Source organism: Hipposideros armiger, unplaced genomic scaffold, assembly GCF_001890085.2.
Source record: "Hipposideros armiger isolate ML-2016 unplaced genomic scaffold, ASM189008v1 scaffold_0, whole genome shotgun sequence".
Taxonomy (NCBI): Eukaryota; Metazoa; Chordata; class Mammalia; order Chiroptera; family Hipposideridae; genus Hipposideros; species Hipposideros armiger.
Window position 1 is genome coordinate 7,962,892 of NW_017731350.1, and position 22,367 is coordinate 7,985,258.

The 22,367-nt window shown below is 36.7% G+C and overlaps 1 protein-coding gene across 2 annotated transcripts in view; it reads left to right on the forward strand.

Moving 5' to 3' along the window:
• WDR35 (WD repeat domain 35) overlaps positions 1-22,367 on the forward strand; it is a 57,709-nt gene that overhangs the window by 21,922 nt on the left and 13,420 nt on the right. The window contains exons 11-22 of one of the 2 annotated variants that reach the window (XM_019653651.1): positions 627-659; positions 1,016-1,076; positions 6,651-6,795; positions 9,587-9,656; positions 10,676-10,729; positions 12,563-12,672; positions 13,140-13,350; positions 16,589-16,669; positions 19,389-19,525; positions 19,911-20,114; positions 21,151-21,297; positions 21,929-22,061. In XM_019653651.1, the coding sequence (XP_019509196.1) occupies positions 627-659; positions 1,016-1,076; positions 6,651-6,795; positions 9,587-9,656; positions 10,676-10,729; positions 12,563-12,672; positions 13,140-13,350; positions 16,589-16,669; positions 19,389-19,525; positions 19,911-20,114; positions 21,151-21,297; positions 21,929-22,061 (1,386 nt within the window). The remainder of the gene's footprint in view (positions 1-626; positions 660-1,015; positions 1,077-6,650; positions 6,796-9,586; positions 9,657-10,675; positions 10,730-12,562; positions 12,673-13,139; positions 13,351-16,588; positions 16,670-19,388; positions 19,526-19,910; positions 20,115-21,150; positions 21,298-21,928; positions 22,062-22,367) is intronic. The other variant, XM_019653732.1, reaches the window with a different exon arrangement.

Sequence of the window (22,367 nt, forward strand, 5' to 3'; positions counted from 1 at the left end):
GCAGTGTCACTGGCCCTCATGTGGGATCCGAACCGGGGCCCTCTGGCATCCCAAGCGAGTTCTTAACCATCGCGCCACTCGGCCGGCCCGGGAGACTTGTATTTTTAATAAGAAGTCTCATGGAATTATTTGATTCTGTAAACTACGAGCATGTAAATAAGTAAATAAAAAAATACAAATTACTCGTATTTTGTGGCAGTAAGCTTATTTTAAGTAGCGGGAGACTAAATGATGATATCTTAGTATAATTGTCATTTAGACTATATTTATGAAATTAAACATTTTTCTTGAAATGCTGTAAAAAATAACACAAAGTCTGTGTGTAATAGCTCATAGAGAATTGACTAATTTGAAGTCATTATTGTAATCAGGACAGCATCTCAGTAAAATAGTATTCTTAGTACAAGACATAGAAAAGGTGACTAACAGTAAGAAAAATGAAACGATCACTTTAGAACAATGTGATATAAAGTATGCACTATGCTTGATGACTTTTTCTAGTATTAGTTGATAATTATTGGTGTATGTGTTGACCAATGGGCATTTAAGTTATTTTCATTAGGTTGGATTGTGTTTTTTTCTGAGTTAACTGAATTTTTCTGAATTTCTCATGTCATGCTTCAAAGGAGGAAAATGAGATGGACACATTTGGTGCAACGGTAACAACTTAAATAAGCTCTTACTTAGATGATTATAGGATAAAAATGAGTTTTGAGTTCTAGATGATCAGGAGCTGTAGAACTATAAATATTGAAAAGTAGCCAGTGTATTTACGTTTCTTAAGTGGCCTCTAAAAACCACACTGTTTCATTATTGAGAAATCAGCCCTGGTTTTAATTTTAATTCATATTTCTTTATTTTTAATGCATAGATTATATTAACTGTTATTGTTTGACTTAATTTTATCAATCATTTGTTAGTGATACTTGAAAAAGAGATAAGCATGATACATTAGGCGTTTCTTTTATTGCACATAAGCAGGAGTTCTGATACTTTTTGTTTTATTTGTTCACAGTTTGTGCTAGTTCTTTGTAATTCTATTGGCACACCCTTGGATCCCAAATACATTGATATTGGTAAGGAAATGTTAATATTTATTCCCTCTTTAATCAAGTTTTATTTGTAAAACTAATGGAAAAACCTAACAGTGGTGTTATTAATTAGAGTGGTATTCTCCAAAACAAGGATGAGCTACATCCTGGTTTTCCAGGTCTACTTTATGTTGTTGTCATGGTACGATTATTAATGCTCCACTTCACTGTATTAACCAGAAGTATTCTGGTTAATGCAATCAATTACAAGGTTATGCTTGCTAAAATCCATAATAATCTCACAACTGCTATACTTCCATCATTTATAAAATGGGAAATATAATTGTATAGGAATTGGTATGCAGTGTAATGATTAGCATGTAATAAAATGAGGATTATAGAAAGAATTTTGCCCTTAAGCCACTTTTATTATTAATAAACTGCTTGTAAATACCACTCTTCCATAAAAAACACTTTAGCTGCTTGTAAAAGTGAGTTTGCCCTTTCCAGAATTTTCTAATGAAATCAGTCTATTAATAGGGATAGCCTTAAAAAATTCCTGACTTTTTGTTTTCAGAAGACATTTGTTACTTTAGAGTTACCATTCCCTGTATCCAGTAGCTATGAAAATGACCATTAAAAAATTCAAATCTTATTCGATTTTGTTAAAAACTATTACCAAATATTTTGTTGCCATTTCTCTGTAACTTCCAAAAGTAATGGTTTTCTTTTAAAGCATATGGTAGTTTATTGGATATGGTATTAGAAAAATTATGAGATTTCAAAAATTGAAAACCCATTGATTTATTTTCTGAATCTGAGAACTACTCTTTTTTTTTTTTTTCAGGTTTTACATTTAGCCTTAACAGTCAAATATTAATGCCTACCTTCTAAGTGTTTTATTTTGCTAAGCCCTTTGGGTAATATAAGCAACTGTGAGAAATGTTTACTGGCTTCAGCGATTTTATAGTTTATATTTAGGGCCTTGGTAACTTACTTTTAGATCTTGAAACTTTTCAACTTCATGCCTTATGTTCATTGTTACATAGGCTTATTTATATGTTTTTATGTATATGAACATATACATATAGATTCGTGTTAAAAGGATTAGCTTAAAATTATTACAGACTTGTCACATGTATATTTTCTATTTATGAGAAACATAACAGTCTAAGGGATAAATTCTGTTAATCTTCAGATTGTATGCTTTTTCTTTTAATATCACATTTTAACATAGAATCATCGTGAGATAGGGTTAGCCTCAAAGTACTTTTGATTGCAGGTAGTCCATTTTTGAATAAAGCCAGATGTAAGCCCTTCACCTTCATAAAATGGCAAATGCTTGAGGGCATGATTATTTGTATTTTTAGTCTTGAAACTTTTTTGCAGTCTCGCTGGCTGAAATTTTAACAAACAGTTCTTTCATTGGTCTGCAGTAAATTCAGCCAAGACTCAACATTTTTGTTTCATACATATCCTGTAAAATTCCTTTTTTAAAGTTTCTTTGCCAAGTTTTCATGAGGACTAGAGGCTAAAGCAGAAAAAGTATGTAACTGATATTGTTCTGGAAAGTGTAATTATTTTTGTCACTCTTCCTCCTGACAATCTCTATAGAAACTTTAAAAAATAACTTTATGCATTATTATAGAAGTTTACTTTCTGGGACTCTCTTGTACGCCATGCGTAGAAGTTAGGTACCCTTTTCGGTGTTCTTGTTTTGAGCCCTCAAAATACTTTTGGTATGTTTTTATTCAAAGTGCTTAACTCTGCATTGTGATTATTGATTTTCTTGTGTATCTTCCCCCTCAAGACTTTGAGCTTCTTAAAAATCTATATCTTATTCATTTCTGGATGCTCACTGCCTAACACTGTGCTTGTCCCATAACAAATTTTTATTGAATCTATGAAAATAGAATTCATTTATTTAGCAAATCATCAATGAGCACATACTATTTCAGATACTATACTGGGTACCGGGAGTGATAAGGAATGAATTAGGACATTTCCTGTAGGATGTCTAAACAGATAATTAAAGTATAGTTAACCCATTGAACAATGACTATTGCTTCCCTACTGTATGCTAGCTATTTTAGTGCTAGGTGCTAGATAAATGGATATTGGTGCATCAGGATGTTAGGGACATCTTTTCTACTAAGAGAAGGTTTCATCTGAGCTGAGTTTTGGAGGATAAGTATTTCTCTAGGCGACATTTAAGGAGAGAAAACAGCATTTGCAGAGGAACAAGACCTGTAAAGCGCCTGTGCTGTAGCCGTTTTGGTGGGAGCCTGTGGGAGCCTTCCTAGCGATGGTCTCTGACACACGCTGTGCGTCTTCCCGTACTCCAGAGAGAGGTATATTGATGAAAACATTTCAGTGCAACTTCAGTTTACCAGCTCTTTAAAGGTCTGAGAAATGAGTAAGTGGGAAAGCAGGGAACATTAGATGTAGACATTTATTTCAGGCCTCAGCATTTAAATATTACAAGCAGGCTTTACTTCTATGTGAATTCATAGGTGGTTCAAAATTATTTCACATCCTTGCTTGGCTAGGGACTACTATTTATTAGTGTTATAAAGTTCAATTAATGAAAGCATAATTACTTTCTTAAATTTTTTTTCCAGTAATCTTTCTGGACATTTTGAGTTTCTCTTTCCAGATATTGAATAGTTGAGAAGGACATGGAGTGCTTTTATCCTGATTGTAAATTTGGTTTTCTAACTTTTCCCTGCAGGCTTAGTCTTAGGAAACCAAGAACTAATCTACCTGGACGAGATGGATCTTTCAATGAAGCTCTAGCATAATTTATGTAGATAGGGGTTAGCTACCCACATGAATGTGCTGAAATGACTGCCGTATTGATTCAGAAGCACAGGTGTCAGATATATTTGTACTTGTGTTTTGTATTGCCTAGTGGGTCTGTATCATAAAAACCTATGTAGGTAATACAAGTATAAACAATAACAGCAACACACCTACCATTTACTAACCCTTAATGAGAGGCAGCATGCCCTCGTGGTTAAGGGCAAAGGTTCCGGAGCCAGATTAACTGGCTGGTGTCTCAGTTTCTACTGCTTTCCAGCTGTGCAACTTCAGCGAGTTCTCTAAGCATTCCATCCTCAGGTCCTTCATCTGCTGAGAGGGGATAATAATAATGTCTACCTTACAGGGTTAGGGTGGTTGTGAGTTAGTATATATAATATATTAATATGATTATGTGTTATATATTATAACTAATTATAATTAATAGAATTATATTAAAATACGTATATGCTTGACATAATTTTTAAAAATTCAATAAACATTGACTTTTAAAATTATTATTAGTAAGCATTTATTCTATGCCAGGCACTGTATTATGCTTTGTATTTCTTTCTGTTAATCTTTAAAGCAGCTCTATAAGGTTGTAATTATTATTATTATTATTATCATCTTCAATTTATAGTAAGTAAACTAAGATTCAGAGAGAATAAGGCCACAGAGTTAGCAAATGCCCAACTGTGTGATTTGAATCCAAGAAATCTGACTTGTACTGTGAACCACTAACATTTTCATTCTGCGTTAATCGGGCTAATGACAAACTCTTGTGATTATTTAGGATGTATCAAAAGAAAGGGACATGAGTATAATTTATAATTGTAGGTAGACAGTGATTAGAAAAATGCTTTTATACACTTAGGAAAAATATTTTGTTGGAATGCAGTTATGGTTTGTGAACTTCGCATCCCACTGAACTCATAATCGTTACTATCATCAGAGTCTCCGTGATAGAACTGACTATTTAGCAAATGTCATATGATTTCGTGACGATGGAGTCAGGGAAAGCTGACCAAAGCCCTGGCCTGGCGCGCTGATGCGCTAGCTCAGCGCTCCCGCAGGCTGTGCCACGTTCTCCTGGGCTCCCGGTCAAGGCTTGTTCCACATGGGAAAGGCTGCTGGCTCCCTCTAGAGTTTGGTAATAGTACACGTTTTGAATAGAAAAATCTTGACGATTGTAATGAAAAAATTTTTTAAATATGATTCAACTATACCGAGTTATTTAGTATATAAAAATCCTTGAATTTCAATTCCCAAGTTGTTAATCTATTTGATTAACATCATACCCTCAGTCTAGTTTCTAATCCTTTGTTCAGTTTCTAAGTCTCTTGACTGCCTTAAATGTCCTTTCTTTGACCTGTGGCAAGAACGCCATACACAGTAGCTGCTGTTAACACCGTTCGTTTATTCTGGCCATATATATAAATGGTGACTTTGCAAAATATTTATGAATAGAATAATAAGTTTTGCACCATTTTAACCATAAGTTTAGAAATTAGGTACCAAAATGATCTTTGGTGAAGTTTTTGTTTTTATATATTTTGTGTGAATTTGCTTAATTTTATGTTGTTTATGTAGTTTGTGACTTTGGACAACTCATTTTACTTCTTTAATTCTGTTTCTTTACCTGTAAAAGGGATTTGATGAGACTTGTCTGTTTTTTCAAAGGGTACACAGTAGGAGCTTAATTAAATTTTCTCTAAGAAACAGAACAGAAGAAAAAAAGTTATATGTTTAGGAGAATTATATTCCTAAAGTAGGAAGGAACTTTGGATAATTTTATTTTCTAAATAAATGAGGAAATGTAAAACATATGAGATCAGAGGGAAGGATAAATACCTGAACCAAGCAGTATTGGTAGTGGGGATGGGAGAAAAGAATGGGATTTTATTTATCCATTCCTCAGTGGACATTTGGGCTATTTCTACTTTTTGGCTTTTATGAATAATGCTGTTATCAACATTCATATATGAGTTTTTGTGTGGACTTGTGTTTTCATTTCTCTTGGGTATGTACTAAGAGTGGAATTACTGGGGTATATGAGTATATAATGTTATATTTACCGTTTTGAGGAACTGCTCAGCTGGTTTTCAAGGTGTGTGCACCACCCCACATCCCCACCATTTCTCCACACCTTGCCGATACTCGGGTGTTGTCTGACTCCCTGATTTTAGCCATGTAGTGGGTGTGAAGTGGTAGCTCATTGTGGTTTTGATTTGCATTTGCCTCATGGCTAATGATGTTGAACATCTTTTCATTTGCTTACTGGTCATTTGTATATCTTCATGGTAGAAATTTCTGTTCAGATCCTTTGCCCATTTTTCGACTGGACTATTTGCCTTTTTGAGCTTTACGAGTTCTTTACATATGCTGTATACAGTTCCTTATCATGTATATGCTCCCTTTTGTGGCTCCCTTTTCACTTTTTTGATGGTATTCTTTGAAGCAACTCATGTTTTTAATGCACGAATGCTTTTAATTTTGATGAAGTCCAATTTATCTACTTTTGTTGCTTGTGCTTTGGTGTCATATTTAAGAAACCATTGCCTAACTCAAAATCACAAAGATTTACTTATACATTTTCTTCTAACTGTTCTATAGTTAGGTCTTTGACCTATTTTGAGTTAGTATTTTTTGTGTGGTTCTTCAAGCTTTTGACTCTTATCTGATTTCCCAAACTGTGTGGGGTATACTGTCTGTAAAATGAGAAGTTGGACTCAGTGATCACTGAAGTCCTTTTGCAGCACAAACGTTCTCTGATTCTGTGTAACTGTAACCTAATTGTCTTTATTTTCTTTTTAATAGTACCATTATTTGTTGCAATGAACAAAACTCATGTGATAGCAGCTTCAAAAGAAGCATTTTATACCTGGCAATATCGTGTGGCAAAGAAGCTTACCGCGTTGGAAATTAATCAGATCACACGGTCTCGAAAAGAAGGGAGAGAAAGGTATATCTTTTGATGTATATTTTTTAGAAGGTCAACCATATCACATTTAAATCAGACATAGTTAATTGTAAGCTGTCATGCTTGAGAACCTTAAATTGTTTTAATAGAAATAATATTTTCCCATTCATTTGAATATCTTTCAAATGTATCTGTTTAAATTTATCAAAATAAAAGAGAGGAGGTAAGCATGGTATAATAAAAGAAAGGCCTTAGAGATAAAGACTGGAAATCTATGTTTTTATAAGGCAATGGCTATTCTCACTCATCTACTTTCACCATATTATAGTTATAATGCTCTACTGAAATGTTACTATTCAACTGAGGTCTGAATGTCTTCATTCCTATGTGTGAGTGGCAGGTCTTTCCAGGAGGCTGGTGGTGGGGATTCTAGCATTGGTCACCACAGGAGAGGCAGGTCCTTAGACACTGAGGAGGTCTTAGGTAGGGCAACCTGGCCTCTTGGGCTCTTTCTCTTACCCTGGATTCCAGGGAGTCTAGGTTTGGAACAGTGTCTGATAACTGGGGTAAGAGGGCTCTACCACACAGAGAAGTTAGGAGCCAGGATGGAGGGATTCTCTAGAATAAGTATCAAGGGGCAAATGCATTTGCTGTGTTTTGTAAGTTCTACTGTCTCTTTTAGTGATACTCTGTGTATGTTTCCCTTTTGTTGTTATCCTAAGCCTTTAAGTAAAGCATGTTGTTGAATGTTTTAACCTAATGGTTTTTAATAGCCCTCTGTTGGTGGGGTGGGCAAGTGGGCAGACATGTCAGAAATCCCAGGTTACTTTCTCAAATCATCTTCACACATAACTTGAATCTTAATGCAATCTTCCCTTCCCTTTAAGACTCACTCATATACTAACATAGGAGCTGTGTCCCCAGTAAAAGTATTCTGGATATGTGAGTTCACGTGGAAGCAGAAAAAAACAGCGGGAAAATACTATATCTTGTCGTCTGGCTATTTCTGAAAGACTCAGCAGGAAGAATCTTTGGCCTGTTTGAGGACAGTATGTGGCAGTGGCAGCAACAATAAGAGACCTGCCGTTTGCGGGGAGAAGGTGGATCTTAGGACAGAGTTGGGGTAGAAAAGTCTAGCCTCTCCATAGAGTGAGTGTCCTCCATGAGCCAGCTGAAGAGATCCTGGCTTTTGTTTAAATAAAGATGGCGTCATTTCCTTATATTTCTATCTGGGATATATTTACCAGTTTTAATGACTTGGTGCTACTTCTTTCTGGACCTCAGTTTCCTTATCTGTAAAATACAGTTGATGATAACGGCCAATACTGATTAGTTCTTATTGCCAGACACTATACTAAGTCTAGTCAATTCTCCTATTATTCCTGTTTCACAGAGACGAGACTGAGATACACAAGCTTAAATTATTTGCCAAAGGTCATGTGCTGACTGGTAGAGATGGGACATAAAACCAGTTTATCTGGCTCTGAACTACATAGACTGACCTTTCTTATAGTACCCTACTTGTTTTAAGACAGGGAGGTGAGTCAATGATCTCTTGAGAGACCTGTTATAGCCTTTGACTTTTATTTTGTGATAACTAAGTAGAAATAGTAATTGTATATACTTAATAGAGATGTACTAAAATGCAGAAACATGGTACCTCTCAATTGGTACACCTTTATGTACTGAAGGTATCTCTTTTTTTTTTTTTTAAGTTTACAGCAGAGGATAGTTTATTAGGCTAGAAAGTAACAGCTCTCAGAACAAGAGGGGTTCCCGACTGGGTTGCCCCCAGAATGTATTTCTATTAAGTTTATTTAACTTTTGATCTTGTTACATTGATGAAAGCACAATTATGATTTCAATTTAACAATGATAAAATTTCATTAACATTTTAAAGATGGAAAACGGCTTGATTGTCCTATGATTATATTACAGCAACAACTTCTTGGTCCCTTTTTCTGTGTCAGGCTCAGTGTGTATGCGCTTTACAAACGCGATTTTATTTATACCTCTCAAAAATCCTGTAAAGGGGGAATCACCATCCTTGTTTTCCAGATGGAGAAATGGAGGCTCAGAGAAGTTAAGTGACTTGCCCTCAAAGCTGTTCTATGATGTATCTACTCAGTTGACCTCCATTCATTTTAATATTTTTTCAGCAGACGTTATAAAGCAACTGACAGTGTGTGGCACTGTGCTACGTACACACTCAGTGGGAGACACTGAGTGCTTGTCTCCAGGAGACTCACCATCTCAGTGGGAGACACAAGTAAACTGGCAGTGATACTGTGGCGTGAGCAGCATTACAGTAGAAGTGTCAGAGAGTGGTGGAGACCCAAAAGTGGAGCATTTCAGGAACACTGTAGGGAAGCTTTGGGGCAGGATTTTTACTTCACAACAAAAATTCCATGAATTAGAGCTTCCCAGTACATTTAAATCTTACCTTTATTAAGCACATTGATGGAAGGGAAGTTATGGAGAAACAGTAGAGGAACTTAGTGTATCAGAAGTTACTCCTGTGGCGTTCATTTGGAGAGTAAGGTAAGATATCTCTGGGGACTTAATGAAATCCATTGGAACTATGTGATTCAATGTTCGATTATATTTTTGGCACAGCTTCATGAACATATCACTTGTATAACTAGTAAATGCCTGGTAGTTAGTTTCTACCTTTATAAGATTGAGCTTTGTCAAGAACTCTTTAAAATAATAAGGACATTTATGTTAAATAACAATATTCATTGGTGTCATACAATCCTTTAGCTGTTCTAGAGATTATGAAATAGTAGAACCTTTACACTATCTTTGAAATTCTGATTTTTTTTCCCCCCAGAATTTATCATGTTGATGATACTCCTTCTGGATCAGTGGATGGGGTGCTTGATTATAGTAAAGCTATTCAAGTAGGTGATTTTATTATCGCCAGCAAATGTTAATACCTATAGATTTGGAAATACTGTAATTTTAGTATTTTGAGACCTGACAAAAAATTTGTTTCCGGTGATAGCATATTATTCTAGTAATTCTTTTAAAATTTTTGTATTCTGAAAACCTTTTTCTAGATTTGCTATTTTTTCTTCTTTCGATTTTTAAAAACATTTTATTTTGAAACAATCGTAGGCTCACAGAAAGTTGCAAAACTAGCACATAGAACATCTTTACCCAGATTCCCTCAGTGGTGACATTTTGTATAATTTGTGTAATATCAAAATTGGGAAATTGACATTGATAGTGATACTGTTAAACTATGACCCGATTCCTTATTGTTTTCACGTGTATGTATGTGTGTAGTTTTATGTGATTTTTGTCACCATAAAGGAACTTGCCTGGTGCTACTTCTTAATTTTCACACCCACCCTCCACCCCCATCCCTGGCAACCACTAATCTGTTTCCACCTTAGAGTTTTGTCACTCTGAGAATGCTTTTATGAATGGAATCCTATAGCACTTGACCTTTTAAGGTTGGCTTCTTTTCACTAAGCATAAGCTCTTGAGATCCACCCAGGGGGTGGCAGCACCATGTCATCTCTTCCTTCCCCATTTTGGCATGTGCTGGTCCTTCTGTCTGTTTATCTTCTACCACTAACCTCAGGGTTTTGCCTCTCTGCCCATTTCGGTATGAGTTAGATGCTCCTTCCTCTGTGTTCTCATAACTCTTTTTGCATAACTCCTTTCATCATACTGTACTGCAGTTAGGTGTTCTGCCCACTGTCTTTCCCAGTAGACTTTTGAGTAATCCCTGAGGGTAAAGATTTCTTCCAAGTCTCTCCAGTGGATCGTTGGATGTCTGGCATATAGTAGGTGCTCAGTAAATAAATGTTAATAATTGTATTGTTGAAGTATTCTTAGTGAATTGCATACTACCTTATACCAGATTAGTCATTCAATAAATGTTTGTTAAAGAACAATTGATTTATTTTAGGGCACAAGGGATCCAATTTGTGCCATAACTGCATCTGATAAGACATTGATTGTGGTAAGTTGTAAAAAAAATTTTTGTTATGAATAATAATTGTTTAAATTGTAAAAATTGAGTAAAATAATGTGTTTTGGATTTGAATATCATCTTGTTTTACTAAGTCTAACATAAGAAATAAAAGTTTCAAATATTGTCTCACAAATTGTTAATCATTTGCAAAAACGGCTGTTTATACAAGCAGTAGAACAAGGGAGAGTTTGACACTGGGTTGAATGAGCCCTGGTGGGCTGGACTGGATGGGGGTAGTATTAGGTCTTAGACAGTTTCATTGTCCATGTGGCGTGCTTTTTCATATTGGAGAAAGTGCTTTGGCTCAGCTACTTGCATAAGAATTAGAATGGAGAGGTGGTGTGTTTGCTGGCCAGTAAAATAAAGAAGTACATGGCAAATTTTGCTGAGTTTTTCAAATAAAATCAGTGTTAATAGTGTCTTTTCTTGAGTTTTGACATTTGAAAATACTGATTTTAGAGATAAATGTATAATATAGTAATGCCAGTAGAGTCACTGAATTTGAATTAAGTAAACAGAGCCTTAATAGTGTATATTTCCAGTTCTAGTTTCGTTCTTTAGCCATGAACTAATTTAAGGGGAAAAGAATCATAAGAACATAGTCTTCATTTTTCCTCACCAAATGAACATGGCGTATGTTTTAAGCAGTTTGTCTTAGTCAGGTCTGTGGAATCTTTTGAGATTGTTGCTATATGGCAGTGTTGTTGTTGTGTTTCTGACATTTGCAGAAAAAAATAACATGCAACTCAGATCAATCACAAAAATTGACTTAATTCCTAAGTGACAGAGTCTCACTGTAAGAAAGGCACTCACACAGTTTTAATACCAGCCAAGAGTTTTAATGGAGAATATATCTTCTACATTTAAAGCTGCTTTCCACGGTTGAATTGTGAACAGTTTTTAGAATCACTACTTTTTCAAACTTTTTAAGCCACAGGACCCCCTTTTTCAAAAACAATATCTTATTTTATACCCCAATATATTGACTCTTTTAAAGTCCATATGTTCCTTTTATACATTAAAAAATATCCTTCCCCCACCCCGGCCTTTCCCAGCCTTTCTGATAAGCCCCTCTGGAGAACCTCCCTGCAAAAGCAGTGCTGCTGCATCAAGAGGGGGAGACTGGCTGGCTGAGTGGAGCCTGCCGCTCTGTGCCCTTGCCGTGGCTCCAGGCACAGAGGGCTTTGAGAACCTCAGGCCTCTCCTGTCTGCCGTGCTAACTGTTGATCTGTGCGCCTTAAGGCTTGCACAGAGTTACATAGAAGCTTATATTCTATTTTATTTTTAAACACATTTAAACTAATACTGTATCTCTGCTTTCTGATCATCTTCTCCCTTTGCCACAAACTCGTATCAGCGAGATGGCTATAGGATAAAAACATAGACTTTCAGTAGCAACTGTTTCATATGGTGATCTTATATTCGTTTTTCATATATATGAAGTTTAATTCAGTAAGTGCTTTATATTTTAGCTTTTAATGTACCCTGAATATTAACCTAGACAGCAACTATAAATAACCCTAGATATTTCTTCCTTGTGATGTAGGAAAGTGTATATTATTAAAGAGTTGGGTTCCTGATTTCTTTTTTGAATGTTACATGAAAAAAATTTGGATCACCTTTTGCCATGTTTAAAAGGTTTTAGTTAAATTAGGAGATAAATATATTCTCAGTAACATGATTCAGTATCCGAATTGGAAATTCACTATGATGTCATCGCTTTGGTTTTGAAATAAATGTATGAACGTGCAGAGAGACACTTGTAGTTGTAATTTAATATTATAGTAAATTTGCTTTAATAATCAAAAGTAATTTTCATAGGGTCGTGAATCTGGCACCATTCAGAGATACAGCCTCCCTAATGTTGGTTTGATTCAAAAATATTCCCTTAATTGTCGAGCCTGCCAGTTATCCCTGAATTGCAACTCCAGGTAAGTCTGAAAACTCTCCTCACGCAGATGTCAGATTTAGAAGTTATCAATTGGGATTGTTGGATGTATGTAATAAATGCAAAGATGTATGTTTGTTTTAAACTTGTCTTATAGGTCAGTGTGGTTTTACTATACTGTATTTGTATTTAAATATTTATATTTACTATACTATATTTGATTTAAATGTCTTTCTCTAACTGGTCAAAATATAGAAATTCTAGTGTAATATTTTAAATTATTTGCATACTTGTTGCTTTAATCCTCCTGAATAAATGGAGAGTACACCATGTCTTGTATCAAATTTTTAAAAATTTGTTTAAAGCCCGTTATTTATTTAAAACCATTTCTACCTTCTTCTCAAGGTCTGATGAACTGATTTTGAAGAAGAATGGTTATAGGTAATTGCATTCATGCTTGCTGATAGCAATTTTATGATTTCCCCCCTTCTTCAATTCCGTTATTTGTAGTCGTCTTGCTATCATAGACATCTCAGGAGTTCTAACTTTCTTCGACTTGGATGCTCGCGTCACAGACAGCACAGGACAGCAAGTTATTGGCGAGTTGTTAAAACTGGAGCGAAAAGATGTCTGGGATATGAAGTGGGCTAAAGATAATCCTGATTTGTTTGCAATGATGGAGAAGACAAGAATGTACGTTTTCAGAAACTTGGATCCTGAGGTAAAAAACAAGAAATGGGCATTAACAGTACAGAAATAATGAGCCAAATATCAAACCCTGGATATTTCTCCTTTGTTTCTTCTAGAGGTTTATTGGTGTTGGATGCATAAATTTCTGAAAATGAATAGACACATTTCTGTAGAGTTTTAAAATATTTGGTCTTAAGTGGGAATAATACTCATCCTTTAAATATTCTCTACTTTCTCTGAAAGGTACTTCCTAAACATTTTATCTGTTCTTAAAAGGTGGAGCCATGATCACTAATGACAGTCTTTATTTTTCTCCTAGTCAAAGTTAAAAAAAAAGAAAGAAAATCAGTAGTCTTATTTACCAGAATTGCTTAAAACAACCTACCCAGAAGATGTGGTTTTGAAAGTAGCTAGCCCTTTCGTTCTCTTGCCTACCTGCCCACCATATTCTGCGCTGACCTTGCCTTACTTATTTTACAGGCGCTCTGTCACCCACTAATCCGTCTTCTTTCTCACCCTGACAATCTTATGAATAGGCAAGTGTGGACTGTGATTAATCTACTTGCTGGGGTATCAGGAAGCCCCTTTCTCACTAATTTTAAAGTTGAATTTTTGATTTTCAGTTTGTTGCTCACATGGCTCTGAATTTTCCTGTCACTAGTGCTCTCTGGACCAACTGTTAACTGCTGTGTTTTGGAAATTCAAAATTATACATGTGACCTACCATATTGATATAAGTACATTAAGAATCACGTCCCTAAATTAGAAATTTTAAAAGAATGAGAAAAAAATAAATTTTGGCAGGGCAAAATAAACTTTTATATTAAAATGTCGTGGTAATGTTTATGGTTCATGCTGCCGTTAGCTAGTGTCTCAGCATAGCTCACACTTTAAAGGGAGGAATTATTAACTTCGTAAATACAAGTCCCATGTTTTAAATAGTCGACTTGATAATTTTGAATTTTTGGCTGACTTTGCCAGACCTGATTAGGATGTTCTTGTTTTCTCTATGTAATGTAGCTGACTCAGGAATTTGTGCTAGGAGTAAGAGAGGTGAGAGTTCTGCCATTTCTTGTTGGTTTGTGCTTGCATTATCAATATTACATTTAATTCACAGATTCTTTGCAGGAAGCTTTTTAAAACACTTGTCCAGTTTCTGCGAGTTAGCTAAAATGAGATCCTGTAATCCCCAAATCCATTTCATTAGGTATTTACAAACTTCCGTATGTCACAGTGTGCTAAAACTGAATGGGCAGTAAAGGGTGTCATGAGACCATCTGACTTGTGTACTCTAGAAGTAGCAGTGTTTCTTGGTGTCGTCTAGATTAGTAAAGTTTTCAATGCTTTTTGATAAAAATAAATATCTTTCTTTGTGTTTTATCTAGCCCAAAACATATTTTTTTAATGATAAACATTTTTTATACAGGTATACTTGGTTTACTTGTAGTATCAAAGTAATCAAAGTATATGAAAGGTCCCTATAACTTATAAGGAATACACTTTGCTTTTGAATTAAATTCTGTTCTGATTCTTTCTGTGTGTTTATTGCTCACAAAAGCATATTATTTGCCTTTATGTAATACAGCTTTTTTTTGAGGAAATAAGGGATTTTATAAATTTTCTCATATAATTTGACTATTTTAATCAACAATTTCTACTTTTTAAAAGAAGTATACATTTTAAAACTCAGTACACACATATAATGTGCATACAAGAGCCTCATTCTTAAAGTTAGACATTCTAAATTCAAACTAAATACGAATAAAGTTTTACCTCTGATTTTCATCTTTTTGGTAACTTCCTATTATTATAATTTTTGTAGTTTCTGTCGTATATGAAGGACTAACTTTCAGAGTTATAAATTCGGTATGTTATTTCATTTGGATTTTGGTTACTTTCTATTTCATTATGGTATATGTATGTACACATATATATATATATATATATATTTAAAGATTTTATTGGGGAATTTGGGGGAGGGGAACAGCGTTGGGGAATCGGGGAAGGGAAACAGACAGGTAGACAAATTGCTGTTTTTTTGTTCTTCAGTCTAGTTGTGGAGGACGTCAACTAACCCTTCACTGGCCCATGTTAGTATGATCATTGTGCTCTTCCCGGGTGGGGCAATCTGTCGCCAGTCATTGGTTGGCCGCTCACAGCAGCTCCTGGCAGCTCACACCGGCTGCTGGCTGCTCACACTGGCTGCCAGCCACTCATATAGCTCATGGCAGCCCACTGCAGCCCCGCTGCAGCCTACACACACAGCAGCCCAGCTCCAGGTCGAGCTGTTGTTCATCATCTTAGCTGTAGAGGGCACAGCGTCACTGGCCCTCAATGTGGGATCCGAACCGCAGCCCTGCTGCTCAGAGCTGGCGCTCCCAAGCGAGCCACTTGGCCAGCCCTGTAAATACACATATTTTTAAAAATTAATTTCTAGTATTATTTTCATCATTAGACAACATTATCCTATTCTTTTTACAGTGTTCTTGAAGGTAGTAAGCATATTGGGAGTTTATTTCTTTTAGTTTATGTAATATTTATACCAATTTTTTTCTGCTAGGGTCTTAGGGCAGCTACTTTACATTATAATATTCATTTACTATACTTTATTTCTACAAGCCTATGTAACACTGGGATAACAGACATATTACAGGCTCATATATTACATATTGGTAAATTAAATCATCTTATGTAGAAAATCTATTAGGAGCGCTCCCTGGCTAATGTTACAGAGGATGGACTTTTCAGCATGATATGGGGCTTCTTTGATATTCGTATGTCTATATTGTAAGTAGGTAGATACAAGTATAGTGTTTTGTCAGTTTTGTTAAGAATTATATTTAATGCTGAATTGCATGAATAAGAATGATCAAGCTGTAGAAGTCATTTTTGGATTAATTGGGAAAATTTAGGCTGATATTAGATGCTATTAGGGGATTAATATTGATTATGTACGGTGTGATAATAGTAAAATGGTCATGTAAGAGAATGTCTTTAGCTTTTAGGTATATGTACTGAAATATTTAGGGGTGAAATGTCGTGTCTGTAAATTTACTTCATTTACTTTAAAATACCTCAGCCAAACATTGACTGAAGCGTATTTAGCAAAATCTTAGTAATTATTCGGATAATGGGTATATGGGTGTTAATGGCCTTCTCTCTACTTTTCTGTTGGTTTGAAAATTTTGATTATAACATTTAAAATCATGATATGTTAAGGAAGGAAAATTTTATAAAATTCAATATAACATTTGTTTTTGTTTTTAAAGGAACCCATTCAGACTTCTGGATATATTTGTAACTTTGAGGATTTAGAAATTAAATCTGTTCTTTTGGATGAGATACTAAAGGTAATTCTTTCTTAAAAAAGATTTTATTGGGGAATTGGGGGAGGGGAACAGTGTTGGGGAATTGGGGAAGGGGAACAGCCAAGTTGTGCTTCAGTCTTAGTTGTGGAGGGCGCAGCAAGCTCAGCTCCAAGTCCAGTCACGCCGTTCAGCTCAAGGTGCTGTGTTCTGTTAGTTGTGGGTGGGTGTAGCCACCATCCCATGTGGGAGTCGAATTGGCAGCCTTGTTGTTAAGAGTGAGTGCTCTATCCCCTGAGCCACTTGGGCAGCAGGTCAGCCCAAGGTGCCGAGTTCAGTCTTTAGTTGTGACGGGCGGAGCCCACCATCTCAAACAGGCAACCTTGTTAGGAGCACGTGTTCTCACCACCTGAGCCATCCTGCCACCTGTTGGCAGCTCAGCGACAGCTCAGCTCGGGCGCAGTGTCACTGGCCCATGTGGGAATTGAACTGGCGGCCCTGTTGCTCAGTGCTTGCACTCTTGAGCAAGCTCTTAACCAACTCACCCACTTGGCCGGCCCTTAAAGGTAATTCTTAAAAAAAAATTATATTTCTGTTGCTGGCTTGACTGGGATTCATTTTTGCACCTGGCAGTGTGGTGTCCAGGTAGGAGTGTGGATTGAGGAGTCAGGTGTATCTGGGTTTAAAATATACGTATTTAAATTGGGTAACTGTACTTTGAGATTCTTGATACACTGGGCACATTTTATGTATATCTAATATTAGGATAAAGAATATCTACAGTACCGTTGCTTGGTTTACCAGCAGGGGATGTAAAACTGTAAGAGAAACCAAATTCTCTGTGATAGTTTTGTTATTTATCTGACTTACTACATGCAAAGCCATAAAGAAAAGAATGTTGTCATACTTTATTTCCCTGTCGCGGGGGAAGCCTTGTTGACTCAGGAAATATTTAGCTGAACTGTAGATTCCTTCAAGCATATAGCTTTATGAAATAACATGAGTGTTGTACACCTAACCCTAATACAATGTTATATGTCAATTATATCTCAATAAATCAGGAAAAAAAAGAAACAACATGATACATTTTCTTGAAAACTAGAGAAGAAAGAATACAAAAGGAAAAGGAAGGGAATTAACGTTTACTAAAGTACCTTCATATAAGGTGTACATCTTTCATTTGTCATTACATATATTGTTCATTTGTCATTATAACCGTGCCTGGTAGATGTTACATAGACCTCATTTTAGATGTAGAAGGCTCTTAGTGGGTAAAATGTTTTACCCAAAGTTCATCTGTTCATCGGCTCAGCAAATGTTTATTGACAGTAAGACACAGTTCTTGGCCTCAAGTAGAAGAGTTGGGGAGATAAACAAGAAATTGAGCAACCAGGACAGGGTTGGGCCTGCTCTAGTTCACTCGGTGGGTGTATCTCTTCAAAGGTCTGAAGCAAAAGAGCCCTGGGTCAGTTCTGAGACTGAATACTGTGAGTAGCACAGCGAGGCCATGTGCTAAATGTTTGACACGTGATGTCTTATTTAATCCTTGCAACTCTAGGAAGTAAGTTTGACTGTGATCTCCAGTTGTTCAGCTCTGAGGCTTAGAGACAAACTAGCTTGCCAGTGACACCCAGTGAGCAGTAGGCAAAGACATGATTTGACTTGGGGCTGCCTGGCTTCAAAGCTGCTGTGTTTAATTGGTAGCATGGGCAGAAATAAGGAAGGGGAGAAGTAATGGGCGAGAAGGGCCCAGGTCATAAGGGATCTTGTATGCCCTGCTGTGGAATTTGGACTTCATCCTGGAGTCGGTGGGGGAGTAACGCAGGAGAGTGACATCATGGGGTTTATATTATGGGAAGGTGGTTTTGGCTTCTTGGGTGGGCAGAGGGGAAGGTAGGGCAGGTTCTAGAAAGAGTTGTCACATAGCCAGCAAATGATGGAATTAGGATTTGAGCTTAGGTCTGTCTGAATTCCAACCTCATGTTCTTTCCATACTACTTCTTACTTTGTGCCCAGGAGTTCCCTAAGAGCTTGTCAGTTTCTAGATACAGAGGTGTAGTAGTATCATCATGGTGAGCAGGGGGTGTTTGGGGCTCAATTCACCTTTTTGGAGAGCTCTGCTCTCTGGGGGCCATTGCTGTTTTATACATGGGGGCTTTTCTTGTATGCTTCACTTTTTCACTACTTGGAATGTAGAATATTGGTGAGTTCATTATAACTGCTGGTTTCCTTTCTTTGAACACTATATAGTTGTGTCCTGTAAGGCTGGCTTTCAGTTCTTTTTTTGCTCAGCCTGCTAAATTACAAAAGGAAAGCGGTGATGAAAACTAGCCCCTTTTCTTTTGTTTGATTGCTGCCCAACAGCACATGGAGCTATAGTTTCATCGCCCCTGTCAGGGATGAAAGAGTGAGGTGTACAGGCCTTGCGCCCATGCTTTCTGCTCTGGTGGAGGCCTCAGCACTTTGGGTGAGAAGAGAGCAGTGCTTGGGGAACAGACCATTGAACTGAGGGAAACAAGGCTGCATTACTTAAGGGACCCCTTCAACCACTGTCCCCTCGTCCCCAAAAGCAGCCTGAGAGCCCCAGGAGAGACTTCACGGGTGGGTGTTTTTTCCCAGATAACTCAACAGACCCACACATGGGCATTTCTTTTCTTCCTGGCTTTCCTTACAACAGAATATGGGTTTTTTTAACTATAAAAAAGAAACACATACTCTAAAGGCAACTTTTGAATTCCTTTTTTCTTTTCACCTTTACTATTAGAGTCCAGAACATCCAAACAAGGATTGTATGATTAACTTTGAGATCCGGTCCCTGCGAGATAGTCGAGCATTGATTGAGAAAGTTGGAATTGAAGATGCATCTCAATTCATAGAGGACAATCCACACCCCCGACTTTGGTATTTAAAACCACAAAAATCTCCCCCACGTGTCTGGTGCATGCTCTGCCGTCCCTGCTCTCAGGCTAGTCTCCATGGGGATAGACTTCCTCTCTCGCTCTTCTTTCTAAGATATAGAAATTCATTTTAGATTTCGAAGTGCTCAAAATGAGCACAATATTAATTGAAACATGTATAAACGTGTTAAAATAATCACTTTCCACCACGTTTCACTTGAAGCCATAAGTATAATATTGGGTTGTCGGAAAAGTCATGACGCATTTTTGCAACGAAAAATGTAGAAAAAACTCGTTGTGACTTTTCCGACAACCCAATAGTTGAATTCTGGTTCCAGTTTTGTGTACCAGTAATTTGCAACAGGCTTTTCTGATTCCTTTTTACAAAGGCGCCTACTGGCTGAAGCAGCTCTTCAGAAACTGGATTTGCACACTGCAGAGCAAGCATTTGTGCGCTGCAAAGACTACCAAGGCATTAAGTTTGTGAAGTGCCTGGGCAACCTGCAGAGTGAGTCCATGAAGCAGGCGGAAGTGGCTGCCTACTTTGGCAGGTTCGAAGAGGCTGAAAGAATGTATCTTGATATGGACAGACGGTAAGTAATGAGGGTGCAGGCATCCTGGAGCACTTCCAGGGCTCATGATTTTTATTTTTTTTTAACGAACGAGGAATGTAAAGTAGACTAACTGTATCATACCATTTCTTTTAGAAAGTAATTTCAAGTTTGGATTACAACCTAGATATTCCACATGCCCCTCATTAGTTTATATTTTGTAATTGGGGGGCAATTTTCTTCTCAGTTTTTACATATATTACTGGCTGGCCATGAGAAATTTTTTTCCCTTGGTAGGAAAAAAAAAATCATATGAGTACAAAAACTCGGGACTTTTATCATTTATTACACAGCTCATTATTTGGGTTCTTCCCAAATAATTTTGGTTTAGGCCATTATTTAATTTTCTGTTGTCAAGGAGCATGAAATCAAAGTCAAACATATTTAGGGACTGAGTTTTATTCTTTATATTTCATTTTAGATTTAGATAATGTATAAAATTCTCATCAGCTGTAAACATGTCTATTTTTTAAAAATATTACTTGTACTTATAGAAGATCTTTAGTACAACTTAAGCCCTGAAACGAAAGCTAAAACCAAACATGTGTTTATGTGTTTGGTTTTTTTTTTTTTAGCTTAGCCATCCTGCCAACCTCTTGGCAGCTCAGCTCGGCCGGGAATCGAACCAGCAACCCTGTTGCTCAGAGCTCGCACTCTTGAGTGAGCTCTTAATCAACTGAGCCACTCTGCTGGCTGTTTGGTTCTTAAATAAGCCTGATCATGTCTCAGAAACTGATGAAAAGAAGTGATTCTTATTTAAATCATTATTTTGCTAAGGAAATTGGAAGTCCAGGACAATAAAAGGCAGGAAGTTGTTTCTTGTTCCCTATTCCAGCTTCTCCCCTGTGGCCTCTTACCTCATCAGTGTAAGTTTCTAAAACGTTTGGAGACTTACTTCTGTCTGCTCACTGCTGTTGTATCCTCAGTACCCTAGAACTGAACCTAGCACATAGGAGGCACTTGATAAACCTTTGTCAAATGAATGAATACATGAATGAATGAATGCCATTGTTTGTAGAGATCTTGCAATTGGCCTCCGGCAGAAACTGGGAGATTGGTTTAGAGTACTGCAGCTCCTGAAGACTGGGTCTGGTGATGCAGATGACAGTCTTCTTGAGCAAGCCCACAATGCCGTCGGAGACTACTTTGCTGATCGACAAAAGTGGTAGGTAACCTGTCTGGACCACCTTCATTCGCCAGCACTTAAAATGTGGCGGCCTGAGGACTGACCTATGAAATAATGCAAGGGAAATGAAGACCATCCCCCTGGGTCCTAAGCTTCAGACAGCTCTAGCTTTACGCTGGGGGACCATGAGATCCGCAGAGTTGTTAGATAAGCACTGTGCAACTTCAGGCTTCCAGACTCACAGAACGTGTGCCTAGTTCCAGGCGGCTCTTTGCTGTTTGAGACCACAGTGTGCAATTCTAAGACATTATGTGATTTATTTCCGAAAAAGTATTTTATTATAGATTATTTTCAGAAATCATTGGCTTTTATTTTTAAGTTTTCATTAGGATCAATATGCTTTTTAATTTATGGCAGTGTTTGGAAGTACAACTTGTGTATCAAATTAAAACAATATTAAGAATATTCGAAGAATGTTGTAGCTAAAATATGCTTCACAGTCTTTAGGTGGTTCCCCACCCCCCATCTATATGCTTCAAAGACATTCTGTAACTAGATGATGACTGCAGCAGTAGTAGTAATTCTAATGAAGGAATAGTTTTTGGTGAAAGCGCTTATTTATCAGGAGATTCACATTAGTTTAAAAAGTTTTATTTTTTCTCCCCCGTAGGCTGAATGCTGTACAATATTATGTACAAGGCCGAAACCAGGAACGCTTAGCTGAATGTTATTATATGTTAGAAGATTTTGAGGGGTTGGAGAATCTTGCCAGTTCGCTTCCGGAAAACCACAAGTTGCTTCCAGTAGGTATTGGAAATTTTAGTTTTTGAGGTTGTTAGGTTACTTTATAAGGTTTTTGTGGTATAATCAGGAAACATCCTCTGTAACAAAGAAAATTTAAAATCTATAATCTTATAGTTTCTTAGACAAGGAATGATGCTTTTCATTGTTAGAACAGTATATCAATATGGCAGAATACTTGAAAATGGAGGGAAAATTAGTCATATTCCTACTACTTTAGCAGAATCATAGTTTTGTGTACTCTTGCAGTTTTATAAAATCGCTTTTAAACTTTAGCTGAACACATGAAGTATTTACAGATGAAATGA